We start from the raw sequence: 15,692 nt of genomic DNA on the forward strand, positions 1-15,692 counted from the left end.
TTTTAATTTGATTGAATCAAATGAAAGAATTACAAATACTTCAAGAATTATTATTAAAACCCAAAATATCCTCTAAGCCCGTATTATAAAATACTAAAATAATCTTCTTATAATCATATATTTCCAAAATATTAAACAAAAAAAAAAAAAATAGAAAACTATAACCTTGCTCCATACTAATAGCTTATATTAAGGTACTAAATTAAGAGATGGAGTCCAAGATAAGGCATGATCAAGAATGCCATTTACATATAATATGGTAAATACTTGTAAGATAAAAGGAAATTATTTAAGAATGAATTTTCTATAAATAAAAATAGAAAATGAAAGGCTTGTTACTCAACAATATAACATGAAATAGGCTGCAAAAATAGAATACGGATTTATAACCCGTGTTTGCATTTTTCATTGCACGGCTTTCCCTATGTATACAGGGTATCGGAATCTTAGCACCACAATCACTCAAAAACTACGGCTTTACGTCTACACCCCAAGCCCCAAATCATTTTATGGCAGGGCCCACACGACACGATTGGATTCTCTTCTCTGGACTGACTGTCCATTTAGACTGACTGAGGGACACATTCACGGAGACGAAAATAACACTTGGAAATCAATTCCTCAATTCCAGTGTACGACTAAAAAACGAATTCTTTTGTTTTGTGCTTCGGCCTGGCCACAGAACGGGCCTCAAATCAATCAACAAGAGGCGAGTATCATGTGGACAGTGGACATGGCAGGAAAAAAATCATTATAATTGTAGCAAATTTGGATGAATTCTTTGATCTATTTAGAGAAATGACATCCATTTATAAAAGTTTGCATCTTTTTTATTAGACAAGAACCATTATGTTCTAATTTAGAATATAAATTTGTATATAGATATATGGATGGTTTTAATGAGATTATGAGAGCAACTTTCTAGACATCTTTACTGAAAGACAAATCATTGGATAAAAATTTTCTAGATGTCCTTTATAGAAGTAAAAGATGGGCTATCATTGCTTTTTGAACAAAAATCTTTAACATGATAAGCATTTGCATCACATTCTTGAGTAGTTTGTATTAAATGATAGTCAAACTAATTTTAAATTATCTAATTTTAAATTATATAATTTTAAGAAGGATGTTTTGGTATTTTGAAATAAGAGTTTAAAGGGTATTTTGGACCTCAACAATAGTTCTTGATACATTTGTAATTATTTTTCTTAATTCAATCAAAGTGAAAAATCAACTTTTAAAATTGATTAATTTGTTATTTAGAACTCTTAACTCTATCTATGTGTAGTTTTCCCAAAAAAAATTCACCTAAACATGAATTTTATATATAATAAAAGATTTTTGCCAACACCGCTATACCCTATGGCATTATATATTGAAAGAGAGAGATTTATTAGTTATATAGTATTGCAGTGGCACCAATATAGTATTGGAACATGCAACTGCTATGTCTCCAACAGTCCAACATGAAGCTTCTCAAAAATTAAATTTGTTTGTGGATTTGTCCTGTCATAACATGGTGATCACAGATAATAATTCCTTACCTCCACAACCCATTCACACTTCTAACTCCTTCCTTGCTCTGACACAAGTCCAAGAAGATGAAGTTGGTTTGGAGAATAATGCAGCTTCTGAATACAGTGACAATGAAGAGAACTCAGAATCCAATGCTAACTTTGAACCTCATGATCCCACTTTTTCTCCTATTATTGACAAAGCACTCAAGTCTAGGAAACCATCTCAAGGTAAACACTCAAAAATTAGTAGAAAGGCTAAGTTAACTAAGCCTTGTTTGGCCAATGTATCTACCCTTTAGGGGTTTAGGGGGTTGTGTAAGCTTACCAACGCTTCTCAATGAATTGGGGAGCTTAGAATATAAGGGGGCTGAACTCTCCCCTCAATCAAGTAGAGGTTAAAAAGTTGATTATTGAAAAGGATCTTTGTCTCTTGGCAATTTTGGAGACTAAAGTTGAAAATGATAATATGGAGGACATCCACAAGTTTATTGCCCCTTCATGGCACATCAAATGCAACTATTCTCATTCTGTTTTGGGTAGAGTCTGGGTGCGTGCTTTGGAACTCAGATAGAATCCAGCTTATAGATACCTCTCAGGATCGTCAAGTCATCAATTGCACAGTGTGGATCAATAAGCTGAAGTTGAAATATTTAGCGTCATTCATTTATGCTGCAAACACTGCTAGTGAAAGGAAGCATCTTTGGAGAAGCATTAACCTACACAGTGATCCTGATACCCCATGGATACTTCTTGGTGACTTCAATGTCTTACTCAATATCAATGAAACATTTGGAGGGGCTCCTGGGTGGACTCAAGGCATGGTAGACTTCAATAACTACTTGCACAAGAATGGATTAGAGGACTTGAGATACTCTGGCATCTAGACTAACAGTAGCTTTGGGTGTGCCAACATTTCAAGGAAGCTAGATAGGGTTTTAATTAATCAAGCATGGATGACGGCCTTCCCCAGGGCTGCTTGTGAATTTCTACCACATGGCATTTCAGACCACTCACCAATGGTGGTTAAGTTTGGTCCACAATCACCAAAGAAAAACCTTCCCTTTAGGTTCTTTAATTTTTGGACACTCAATGAGAAGTTTCTGGACATTGTTCAACAAGGATGGAGTATGCATTTTCGAGGCACAAAAATGTTCTCAGTGGTGCAAAGGCTGAGAGCTTTGAAAGGTCCCCTAAAAGCACTTAATAGAAAAGAATTTGGAGCTATCTCTAGAAAAGTGGCTACTTGCAAAGAGGAGTTGGAACAATGCCAAAGAAGCCTTGATCTTAATCCTATTGATGATTTACTTAGAGTCAATGAAAGGGACCTAGCAAACAAATACTCAGAATTGTGTTTGGCTGAGGAAATGTTTTACAAACAGAAGGCTCAAGTTCATTGGTTGAAAGTGGGGGATCAAAACACAGCTTACTTCATGAAAGCTTTCTCTTCCAAATCTAACAAGAGGAAAATTATTGCAATTGAGGATCTAAATGGGTCTTCAATACAAGGTCAGGAGCTACAAAATGAATTTTTAAGGCACTTTCAAGGATTGCTTGGGCAAAGTTACAGCCAGTATCCAGGTATGAATACCTTCACTGACCTATTCACCAAAAGGGTTCCATCTCACTTCTTATCCCAGCTCATTGCAATTCCATCTGACCTGGATATCAAGAATTGCATTCTATCATTTCACCTTTACAAAGCCCTGGGCCAAATGGCTTCAATTATTGCTTCTTCAAGCACGCTTGGCCTATTATTGGACTTGATGTGACTGCTGCAATCAAGGATTTTTTCATTTCAGGCAAAATGCTCTCTGACTTTAACTATTCTTACATAGCCCTTGTCCCTAAAAAGCCAAACCCCTCCACTATAAACAATATCAGACCAATTTCATGTTGTAACCTCCTCTATAAATGCATATCTAAGCAAATAGCCATAAATCAAAGTTCTGATCTTCCCTTCCTTATCTCCCCCTCACAGAATGCATTTATTAAAGATAGACAAATTTCAGACAACATTTTGATTGCACATGAACTTCTTAATGGATATCACAAATCATCCCATTCACCATGCTGTACACTCAAGATTGATTTGAAAAAAGCCTTTGATTCATTACATTGGCAGTTTATCCTTGACTCACTGCATCTTTTTAGTTTTCCCAATTAGCTCATACACTGGATTGAACAATGTATCATAACCCCCTCTTATTATATTTCAATAAATGGTGAACTTTTTGGGTTTGTCAAGGGTAGAAGAGGCATAAGACAGGGGGATCCAATTTCACCATTGTTGTTTGTCTTGGCAATGGAAGTTCTTTCTCTAGCCATTACAAAGTCCATCTCTCAGAATCCCTCATTTAAATACCATTGGAGGTGTAGTAAATTAGACATTACTCATCTTGCATTTGCAGATGACATTCTTCTTTTCTCCTATGGTAATTTCTCTTCAGTTGAGATGCTTTTCTCAGCCTTGAACAAATTTTTACAAATTTTTGGACTGTCAATTAATTTCTCAAAGAGTCAAGTGTTCTTTGCCGGGGTGGATTCACAAACTAGAGCAAGCATTTTATCTCTCCTTCAGTTTAAGGTTGGAAACCTGCCAATTACTTATCTTGGTTTACCTCTATCTTCTTCAGCTATCAATGCAACTGATTGTCAAACTTTGGTGAATAAAATCACAAAGAGAATTACAATGTGGACTTCAAGATTTTTATCTTATGCTGGTAGGGCAGTGCTGATTAGATCCATTCTCTACTCCATCCAAGCCTACTGGACACAAGCTTTCATACTGCCATAAAAAGTGATCGACCAAATCAATCAAATAATTAGAAGCTTCTACTGGTCTGGAATTGAATTGAGGAAGGGAGGGGCAAAGGTAGCTTGGACAGCTATTTGAAAGCCTTAAATTTATGGTGGACTGGGTTTTCCTTGCCTAGAGTTAACAAACAGGTTTTAAGCCTCAAACACATTTGGAAGTTGTGTGCTAGGAAGGACTCCTTATGGGTTGCTTGGATTCACAGATACCTCATAAAAAATAGAAGTTTTTGGACTGTCAAACCTTCTACTTTAAGCTCTGGATTCTGGAAAAGGCTATTAAAGCTAAGAGGTATAGTAAAGGGTTTAATTAGGCACAGGGTTGGCTCAAGTCTGAATACAAGTCTTTGGATTTATTACTGGCTCCCTAATGGACCTATCTCATCTCAATTGAATCTCACTGAAGTGGAAATTCTTCAACTGGACTGCCAAGTCAAAGTTGATAGCCTAATTTCTAATTTTCAGTGGATGATCCCTCCATTTTTTCAACAAAATCCATTTTTCCAATCTCAATCTTTCATTTCTCAGCTCAACAGCACAGTCACACCATCACCAACAGTAGACCTAATCCAATGGTTACCAAATGCTCAGCAAGACTACTCTCACAAGCTCACCATGGAATATTTCACTCCACCTTCTTTCTTGTTTACATGGCACCACATTATTTGGTTTAAGCATCATATCCCAAAGCATGGTCATATAGTTTGGATGTCTATTAAGAATAGGGTCTACACATTGGACTCAAAACCCATGAGAAATAAACATAGAACAAATGCATGCTTTTTGTGTTTGGCTGATTGGGAGTTATTGGACCATCTCTTCTTTAAATGTAAATATAGCAGTGCCATTTGGAAATTCATTCAAAATGTTGCAGGATCTATATATTGCTAAGATGCTAGACTGATCTGATTGATTGGTGCTCAAAGTTCTGGAAACATGGTGACTTTACCACTCACAAGTTACTTCTGTCAGCTGCAATTTATTTCATTTGACAGGAAAGGAACTCAAGGGCATTCAGGAACAAGTCATCCCATCTTCACATCCTCATCAGAGCAATCAGAAATTGTGTTAAGACAAGACTTGCCTCAATCAAATTAAAAAGGAGTGAAGACTTAAGGATAATTGGACAATGGAGGATCTTCAACAGTTATTTCAGCAAGGTTGTGCTGTTTCCCTAGGACAGCATTTTCATTTACCTTGAGGAGGTGCCCCAATCAAGCTATGTTGGAGTGAAGACTTTAAAGAATTGACACAATGGAAGATCTACATCAACTACTTCAGTAAGGTTGTGTTGTTTCTCTTTGGCAGCCTATTCATTTGCTCTTTTACAGTCCAGTTACCAACTGAATGTGGATGCTTTGTTTATCGTCCTTCTATTGTCTATGGGTTCTGGCAGTGGCTCTACAGATTCCTGGCTTTGAGTTCAAGTTCCTAAGGTTACCAAGTTGATTTTGTTTGACTGTTTTGACAGTTGGCTTTGGTTTCTTCCCTTTTTTGATTTTGATCTTGTAATAGCTCGTGTTGCTTTGTGGTCTTTGTTGTACAGTATTTTTCTTTATTTATTTATAAAAGCTCACCCATTCAAAAAAAAAAAAAAAAAAAAAAACACATGGTTTGGTTTAGGCATCACATACCTAAACATGAATTCATCTCTAGGTTAGCCGCCTAATCTCAAATTAGTGAATTTGAGATGGGAAGAAATTTAGCATCACAAATACCTAAACATGGATTTTACAAGTATATCCCTAATGTTTGCTACCTTTTGCCTCTCCAAAGACCTTTTCTTTAATTGCCAGTTACACAATTACACTGCTATTGGAATTTAGTTTTTTTTGTTTTTTTAGTGCACGTACTAAAATCACTTCTCTATTATTTTTCCTTCTCTATGTTTTTTTTTTTTTTTTTTTTCATCTCTTAAATACATAGTATCAAATTAATGGGTTATTGGGGATGAGATGTGTAGTCGAGTTGGTAAAGACACTTTGTGTGGGAGCTTAAGTTTAACTCACCTAATTTCCAAACAGAAAGCTAATTTGTAGGAAGTCTCTTATAAGCTCATGGACATAATTGGCTCAGGGACTGAGGATACAACCTTACAATGGCTGTTTTTTTGCAATGTCTTGTCCTCGAATGGACCGCTATTTATACAACTTACTTATTTACCTAAAAATAATTAATAATTAATAATTATAATAATAAAACAACTTACCCATTTACCTAAACATATAAAAAAAATAGTATAAATAAATAAATAATATGATAGCTTATTGATAAAAGCGTTTTTGAAGTTAATCCATAAGTCCTATTTTTTTTTTTTTTTAGTTTCCTAGCTCCCATAAATTATGTAATAATTAAATTAAGAAACAATACTGTATATCTAAATGATTTTAAATAAAACAATCATAATTTTTACTTAATTGGTCCCTCATCAATTTATAAAGCCAAGCTATATATCAATTTGGTTTTTGTTTCCGAATTATAATGTAAAAAGAAAAAAGTAAAAAAAAAAATATTAACATAGACTAATCCGATTTTGACTATATTTCCAAACCCTACTATAAAATTAGCCTCCAAGAAACCAACCTAGAACTTATAAATAAGTTAGCCAAACCTCCTTGTGTTATTTGCAAAAACACACACACTCACACACATAACCATGTCTTCATCTTCAAACAAGGAGAAGATGCTTACACTGCGGAGCTCTGATAACGAGGAATTTGTGGTGGAAGAATCGGTTGCTCTACGGTCTATGCTGATCAAGAGAAAGGCGGAGGAAGACTCCACCGCGGTCTCCTTACCGGAAATCACCGGAAAGTGTTTGGCCAATATCATAGAGTACTTGAAGAAGCATGCAGACTCAAAAGTTTCCGAGGATGACCTAAAAAAGTTCGATTGTGAGTTTGTGGACAAGAGCTCTTATACTTCACGGTGGTTGCAAACCATCTAGAAATTAAGGATTCACTGCAAGCCATCTATTTGAAAGTCGCAAACGATATCAAAGATAAGAGTTTGGAGGAGATTCAAAAGACATTCAATATCGAGAATGATTACACTACTGAGGAAGAGGAGAAAATTCGCAATGAGTACCCTTGGGCATTCGAAGAGTGATTCTGTTGCTGTTTGTTTGTTGGACGATGGTGATTTTTGTTCTTCTAGGATTCTAGCTAAACCTAAATATATAGTAGTAATGAGTTTTTCTTAGACTTTCATGTGAAGTTCTAGGTTTATTTTGATTTTTTTTTTTTTTTTAGTAAGTATTTATTTTGAATTTTGGTTTACCATAATTAATATAATATATGGTGTTATCTTCTTCGTGTTTTTTTTTTTTTCTTTCTTCAGTATGAATTACTAGTGGAATTGTTTTCCAGGAAAGAGAAGTGCAGTGCATGAGAAACAATTCATATTCATCAATCTCTATAAATTTTTATTTACAGGAAAAAAAAATAATTACTTATTGCATTGGTTTGTAGGATTGATTGAAGAAACAAGTGCAGTGGAAAAATTATGGATATTATAAATACCATCCATAATATCCATAATTTCTTTTCAAACACCTTTCTTTTTTTCTTTTTTCTTTTTTCTTGGAGTCAAGTGGAGTTCTAATTAGAAAGAGAATGAGTTTCTCGCTAAAAAATAGAAAATTTTAGTAGCAGCAACTTATTTTAGTACATTTGGGAGGATGTTTTATGAGTTAAACAGTTCTTATATTGCTTTGGTTCCTAAAATCCCTAACCCTTCATGTGTCAGTGATTTTAGACCTATTTCATGTTATAATCTTCTTTATAAATGTATCTCCAAACTCATTGCTAACAAACTTAGCACTGTCCTTCCCTCTATTATTAATCCCTCACAGAATGCTTTTGTTAAAGATAGATAAATCACTGACAACATTATTTTGGCTCATGATCTTCTTAATAGGTATCATAGGACCAACCATCTTACTCTTAAAATTGATCTAAAAAAGGCATTTGATTCTCTGCATTGGCAATTTATCCTTGACACACTTCACTTGTTTGGATTCCCTAGCATATATTTTTGTTCATTGGATTGGCCAATGTATCACTACACCTTCTTACTCCATTTCACTTAATAGGGAATTGTTTGGGTTCTTCAAGGGTAAAAAGGGCATTAGGCAAGGTGATCCCATCTCACCTTTGCTGTTTGTGCTGGCTATGGAAGTCTTATCTCTGTCTCTTAGTTCTGCTATCTCAGTTAACCCATGTTTTAAGTATCATTGGAGGTGTAGAAAGCTGTCTATTTCACATCTTGCCTTTTTATATGATATCCTCCTCTTCTCTCATGGTAGTATTACATCTGTTAATGTTTTTCATTCTGCTTTTGGTAAGTTTCTAACCATCTCCGGGCTCTCAATTAATTGCCCAAAAGCCAAGTATTTTTCTTTGGTGTTGATGGTACCTCTAGAGCTGCTATTCTCTCACTGTTACAATTTGAGGCTGGAACCCTTCCAATCACTTATCTTGGGCTCCCTCTATTCTCCTCTTCAATTAATGCCACTGATTGTCAATCCCTAGAGCAGAGAATTACAGCAAGAATTAATTGTTGGAAATCCAAATTTTTATCCTATGCAGGGAGAGTATTCCTCATCAAGTCAATCCTTTACTCCATTCAAGCTTATTGGGCACATGCCTTTAGACTCCCAATGAAGATTATTGATCAAATCAACTAGATTTTGAGATCTTTTTACTGGTCTGGTATAAAATTGAAGAAAAGAAGGGCCAAAGTTGCATGGTCCTCTATTTGCAAACCAAGGATCTTTGGGGGACTTGGATTCCCATGTGTGGATTTATCCAATAGAGTTTCAGGTCTCAAATTCATCTGGAAAGTGTGTGCTATGAAAGATAGCTTTCTGGTGGCTTAGACATACATGTACCTGATCAAGAACAAATCTTTTTGGACTGTCAAGGCTTCTACATTAAGTTCAGGGTTTTGGAGAAATTTGCTTAAACTTAGGGATATGGCCAGGGGACTTATAAAGCATAGAATAAGGACAGGGAAGGATACAAAGCTTTGGTTGGACTATTGGTTGCCAAATGGCCCACTATCCACTCAGTTAGGCCTCACTGATGTGGAAATTCTTTAACTGGGCACACAAGTCACAGTTGATAGTCTAATTTTTCAACAATTAATGGGTCATTCCACTTGACCTTCAACATAACCTTTCCTAACACTCCCTGTCATTTACCACTCAGTTGCAAACTCTCCCTCTCCATCATTGGTCCCATATTTGGTGGATTGGCTACCATGTCCTACAAAAGGCTTCACACAGAAGCACACTATGGAGTACTTCAACCCTTCCTCTATTGTTTTTCCCTGGCACCACCTAATTTGGTTTAAACACCATATCCCAAAACACAGTCACATTGCATGGCTGGCAATGAGAAAGAGATTGTACACCTTAAACACCAAACCAATGTTGAACAAACATTACACAAATGCTTGTTACCTTTGCCTTTTAGATTAGGAGTCTTTTGATCATCTCTTTTTTAAGTGCACTTACAGCTCTGCCATTTAGGATTTCATCCAACACACAGCTGGTTTCCATTCAACCCAACACTTGGAATGATCTTATTACCTGGTGCAGTAGTAATTGGACACATAGATATAACATCACGCATAAGCTTCTTCTAGCAACTACAATTTACTACATCTAGCTGGAGAGGAATGCAAGGGCATTTAGGAACACTTCTTCATCCCCTGATCAACACACCATAATCCTTATCAAGAGCACAATTAGAGATAGATTTGCCTCTATCATACTGAAAACTAATAATGAGTTTAGGAAGATGGACTCTATGGCAGATATCCATCATCTATTTATGCGGGGTTGCTCTTTTGCAGGAGGACACTCATGGCGTATCATGGATTAGCATGGGTTTTGATGTTTGGATGGTGGTACTGAGGGATTTATTAGTGCAGGGTTCAATGGTGTTGCTTTGAGTATGGTTTCTGTTGGTTCTTCATTGACTTCTACTGCTACTGTCTGCCTATTCTACTTGTGCAATTTCATTACTAGTCCTTCATTGATTTCTGTAGCTACTTCCTTGAGTCCACTTGTGTCTGCTTATTACACTGGTGCAGCTTACTTACTACTGAAATTTCCTTGCTTATGGACTTCTAGTGTTACTTACTACTTATTACACTGGTGCAGCTCGATGATGGAACAGTTTTCAAGTTAGGGAACTTTGTAAAGTTTTGTAATGTATTGTATTGTTTATTTTTTCTTGATGACCTTTAATGTGGTCTTGCGACAGCCTAGTGTCATGAGCTTAGAGTTTCAGCACCACTCTAGTTACTCTCGTGCGGCACAAAGACGTTGTTTCTGCTTTCGCAAGTACTTAGTCAGCCTAACTCCCGTGCACACCTTAGCCAACACACTCCCCTCGTGTGCTTACTAGTGTTGTAGTGGCCCTCGCCCTCTCTTCACTTGGCTTGCACACTCACACACACTGAGGCACTTAAGTTGGCAAGGAAAGAACACTTCTATTGTTTCAAAGAATACTTTGTACAAGGCTAGCACTCAAACTCTCTACAAGGCTCTCAAGACTCACTCCAGAACTTGTTGTCTACAAAATGAAGTCCCACTCCTATTTATAGGCATCCCCATCACTAATGGACGGCTAGGATGCATTCCAACCGATGGTGGAGATCGATTCTCTAGAATCTTCTCCCACCTTCTTCACACTTCCATACTTATCTACAAGTATCTACAACATTCTAGAACTCTCCATACTACTCCACACAATTCTGAAGAATTCTAGAATATACTACACATATCTAGAATCTTCCACACTACTCTAGACAACTCCAGAAAACTCTAGAAACTCCACTCGCCATGCAATTGCCATGCAGCGTCCTCTTCAGCGTCTGCGTGTCGCCTGCGTAGCATAACCTCCATAGGCGGGGCGTGACACTAGGCTGTCTTGCTGGCCTTGGCTTGTGCTACCCTTAGTTGGACCTCTTGTACATTCTCCTCTTTATTTATTCAAAGCTTACCCACTAAACAAAAAATATATATAAAATAAAATAAAACCTTATTTAGGTTCTCAAGTAAAAGGATTCATGCATCTTCTCTATTTTTTTAAAAATTATGGATATAATTTTTTTCCTTTCAAGTGCGCATATTAGATTTCATATATTAAATTCAGAGTATTAAAAGGCTACACTTCTTCTTGATATATGGGGTCACAGGTTAGAAACAAGAAAACAATCTATGCACAAAGCTATGTACAAAACTTGATGTTACAGGTAAAACAACCGGTAATCCCCATCCCCCATGTCTCCTTACAAGGAAGTCATAGTTCATACGTGGAAATGTTTGTAACATACAAATCCCAAGGTTGGTCTAGTTAAAAAAAAAAAAAAAAGACTTGGACCCAAGTTCCTCCTCATGAAATTTTAGGTCTCCTATTCGATTTTTCTTAGTTGCAAACAATTTCAATTGAGAGTCATGTCTGCTGATATAGTCCAAAATTTACCCGACATGTTATATGGTCCATAAATTAGTTGGCGCAAAGTCCAGACACCCCAATAATTGATTTTATAGTTCATAACATATTAGAATTTGGGTCAATATATTGTGAATCTCACCTAAACACATTGCAATCGTTTAAATTTGATGAGTTTTAGCCATGTCCCATGAATATATTTTTCCAAAAGAAACGTATGTGCAAACACCTCATTGATCGGCCTTAGAATTTTCAGAAAATTATTGTTTGGTTGAATTATATGTTATATAACGTCATTAAATTTGATGATATTTTATTCATTCAATCAATTGAATTTGATCAGCCATATAATATTGTGTTTTTCATAGATCAATTCCTTTTTTTTCTTTTCTTTTCTTTCTAATAGGCAACGGATTTAATCCCTCGTGTCTTACACTCTTACCATTTAAGTCAAGATAGTTTATGTGTTGATGACAATAGCTACAAAAACACCACATTAAGAGCATCTCCAATCTGTTAAAATATACTATTGCGTAAAATATACACTGCCACGTATGATGTGTAATTTTTTTTCACATCAGCATATTTCCTTTCTTCTCCCTCTTTCTCATTCCACTAAATAATTAATTTCATATTAAGTAGATTTGTAAAAATTATGTGGGTCCGCATAACACGTGGTTAGTTGTTATTGATGGATATATTTTTACACAAAAGATATAAAACAACTGTTTGAGCTAAAAATAAATAATCTAAAATTTTTATGTAAATCTATCACGACATATTAGATTTACACACAAAATATATATATATATATATATATATAGAGCAGCGATCAGAGATGCTCATATATGCAAATGATGAAGTGACATGTATCCAAATCCCACATATCAACATTCGAGCACAAAAAAATGTTTTTAAAAAATAATAATAATTACTTTCGTAGTTTTGTAAACAAAATTGTGCTTTTGTTTGAAAAGTGTTTGACCCATTCTCTTCAATGCTTATTCTTTGGATATCTTGTGGTTTTCATGTATCTAATTCTCAGCTTATGTCCTTTCACATATTGACACCCCTATTTTCGGATTGTGAGAGGATAACTAAATACTTCACAAAAATATGAAACCTTTCCCTTCACATAAACGCTTTATATATAGCCAACTCTCTTCAACCTTCTTCAAAACCAAGTCTCTCCTCTCACTTTTCTCAAACTTACAAAAAACAAAAAAACAAAAACAAACAAACTTTTAGGCTCATTCTCAGCACAACAAAAATCATCATGTCTGAACCATCAGAAAATATGTTAACTTTGACAACTTTTGACAAGGACGAATTCTCCGTGGAGCAGTCACTGGCCATCCAGTCGGAGCTCATCAAGAACATGATCGAGGACGAGTGTGAATTGACCACCATTCCATTGCCAAACGTGACCACCAAGGTCTTGGAAATGATCATCGAGTTCTGGAGGAAGCACGCGGACTCAAAGGCTCCGGAGGAAGACTTAAAGAAGTTTGATGCCGAGTTCATAGAAAAACCTATACCGGAACTCTTCCAGCTTGTTCAGGCCGCGGACTACTTGAACACTCATGATTTATGGGACTTGACTTGCCAGAAGATTGCTGACAATATCAAAGATATGATGCCGGAGGAGGTCAGGGAGATATTCAACATCGAAAATGACTTGACACCGGAGGAGGAGGAGGAGATTCGGAGGGAGTATGCTTGGGCATTCGAGGTGTGATCGTGATTTAGTTTGTACGTTGTTAATAAATTTTATTTTTGATGCATGAAGATCAATTGTTTTTGATAATTTACTAGGATTATTTATGTGTTGTACGACTAAAGTGTTGTATTCATGTAATTATAGATTCAAATGATCTATAAGTTTATAATGCATGATGTTTGGACCCTCCAGGAAAGCCTAATAATAAAGGAGTCCCTGTGTCTGTGATGTCCCTAGCTTTTAGCAAGGAGTAGAATGAAATGAAATGTGTTTTGTAAATGGTCTTTGAGTTATAAAATAAAAGATTTGTTTAGTTTTATTTTGATTTAATTTTGGTTGTTGTTACGGTACTATGTTCCATAAAAAAGTAAATTTTTTATGATTGGGAAGATCAATCAATCCCATAACAAAGAAAAAGAACAAAAATTTGATGATCATTTTATTTATTTTTTTTTTTTTTTTGAAGGTTAAAGTTGAATACAAGGCTAGCAATAGCAAACCAGAGAATGATTGGCCAGGCTCACAAACATACAAACAAAACTAGTTTTGAGGTTATAATTACAAATACGAAAAAGAATCAAGTATAAGAGCTGGCTACTAAACAAAACTAATTACAAATACGACAACTTGTAAAATTATGGTCCAAAATACCCTTAATTCTTTAAATATTTATAATTGACAATGTCACAATAATTATAGAAGAAATAAACTGTCTAAATATAATTAATCAATAACCAACTAAGGAGTGTAATGGTCTACAAATTTCAAAAATAATAATAATAATAAAGATATATATCAACAAATTTTTTGATTAGTGACAAAGATAAGGGAATTATAATAATAACAAGTAACAAAGAAGAAAAAAGAAACCAGCTGGCAAACGAATCCTACTCCAAGGATAAGAAGAGCAGTTCCTACATATATTTGTAAACCATTCCGTAAAAAAAGTGAGAGATATTAGATACAGACCTACTCTTTCATATACCAAATTTACAATGTCATCGTCAGCTTAGAATATGTTGACATTGAAGAGCTCAGACGACGAGGAATTCACGGTGGAAGAGTCGGTCGCCGTCCAGTCCTTGACGATCAAGAACATGATCGAGAAGAAGAACTGCTCCGGGACCACCACGATTCCGCTGCCAAACGTGGACAGCAAGACTTCGGTAATGCTAATACAGTACTGCAAGAAACATGCAGATCAAAGTGCAACAGCAGATGATATCAAGAAATTCGATTCCGAGTTTGTTGAACAAAACCAGTATGCTCTCTTTGATCTGGTCATGGCGGCAAATTATCTCAACATCAAGAGCTTGCTGCACACCATGTGCGATGAATTTTTTATTTCGGAACCCATTGACTTACCCTCGGGCAAGAAGATGAAATCTTGTTAACAGAATGCTTCAGCATTCCACTAATTCACACGTTTCTGTGTTTTTCTTTTCTTAAGAATATCTAAGATAGTACTGATGCAATCAGTTTCCTATACCTATGCACACATTTGTTTAGTTAACTAGGGTTCTCGATGTAACATAACTTATAACTAAACGTTTTGTCAATTTGTAACCCTAATTCTAATATATTAAAGATGCAAATCCTAATAGAGAGTGATTACACATTATTCGATGGCACTGACAGAGACTAGATTAGATACAACTAGTCTTTCATATTTTCACAACAAAAAGCATATTTACAAACTCTATCTAGGTTCATCTGCATAAATTCATAGCTGAGAATATGTTGACACTGAGGAGCTCAGACAACGAGAATTTCACGGTGGAAGATTCCGTCGCCGTCCAGTCCTTGACGATCAAGAGCATGGTTGAGAACAACTGTGCCGGGACCACAATTCCACTGCCACACGCGGACGGCAGGACTTTGGTCACGGTGATCGAGTACCGCAAGAAGCATGCAGATCAAGGAGCAACAGCAGATGAAGTCGAGAAATTTGATTCCAAGAACGATACCAGGAGGATCACATTGGTCTGATCATGGCTGCATATTATCTCAATATCAAGAGCTTAATGGACACACTGGGCGAGCAACTTTTTATTTCGAACGGCCTACCCTTTTAGGGAAGAGAGATCGTACCATATCCGGAACGATTTTAAAATGGGCAAGAGGCTGAAATTTTGTTACTTAAGCATTCCACTAATTCACCATTGTTGCTGTTCTCTT

The 15,692-nt window shown here is 35.9% G+C and overlaps 4 protein-coding genes across 4 annotated transcripts; all 4 read left to right on the forward strand.

The window, feature by feature from the left end:
• The first annotated feature begins 2,470 nt into the window (after positions 1 to 2,470).
• On the forward strand, positions 2,471 to 3,286 carry LOC132269981 (uncharacterized). Its single transcript, XM_059771204.1, has one exon. It carries the CDS (start codon positions 2,471 to 2,473, stop codon positions 3,284 to 3,286), a length of 816 nt encoding a protein of 271 aa, XP_059627187.1.
• Positions 3,287 to 6,984: 3,698 nt separating this feature from the next.
• LOC132269982 (SKP1-like protein 1) lies at positions 6,985 to 8,095 on the forward strand. Its single transcript, XM_059771205.1, has 2 exons — positions 6,985 to 7,222; positions 7,312 to 8,095. Exons 1-2 carry the CDS (start codon positions 6,985 to 6,987, stop codon positions 7,434 to 7,436), a joined length of 363 nt encoding a protein of 120 aa, XP_059627188.1. The 3' UTR covers positions 7,437 to 8,095.
• Positions 8,096 to 12,988: 4,893 nt separating this feature from the next.
• On the forward strand, positions 12,989 to 13,532 carry LOC132271093 (SKP1-like protein 14). The gene has a single exon (XM_059772357.1). The coding sequence runs from the start codon at positions 13,071 to 13,073 to the stop codon at positions 13,530 to 13,532; it is 462 nt and encodes a 153-aa protein (XP_059628340.1). The 5' UTR covers positions 12,989 to 13,070.
• A 998-nt stretch (positions 13,533 to 14,530) lies between these two features.
• On the forward strand, positions 14,531 to 15,503 carry LOC132269985 (SKP1-like protein 12). Its single transcript, XM_059771211.1, has 2 exons — positions 14,531 to 14,885; positions 15,244 to 15,503. Exons 1-2 carry the CDS (start codon positions 14,531 to 14,533, stop codon positions 15,501 to 15,503), a joined length of 615 nt encoding a protein of 204 aa, XP_059627194.1.
• The last annotated feature ends 189 nt before the right edge of the window (positions 15,504 to 15,692 follow it).

Source organism: Cornus florida, unplaced genomic scaffold (genome assembly GCF_030987335.1).
Source record: "Cornus florida cultivar Cherokee Brave unplaced genomic scaffold, ASM3098733v1 CherokeeBrave_3.0.0_Hap2_Chr08, whole genome shotgun sequence".
NCBI lineage: Eukaryota > Viridiplantae > Streptophyta > Magnoliopsida > Cornales > Cornaceae > Cornus > Cornus florida.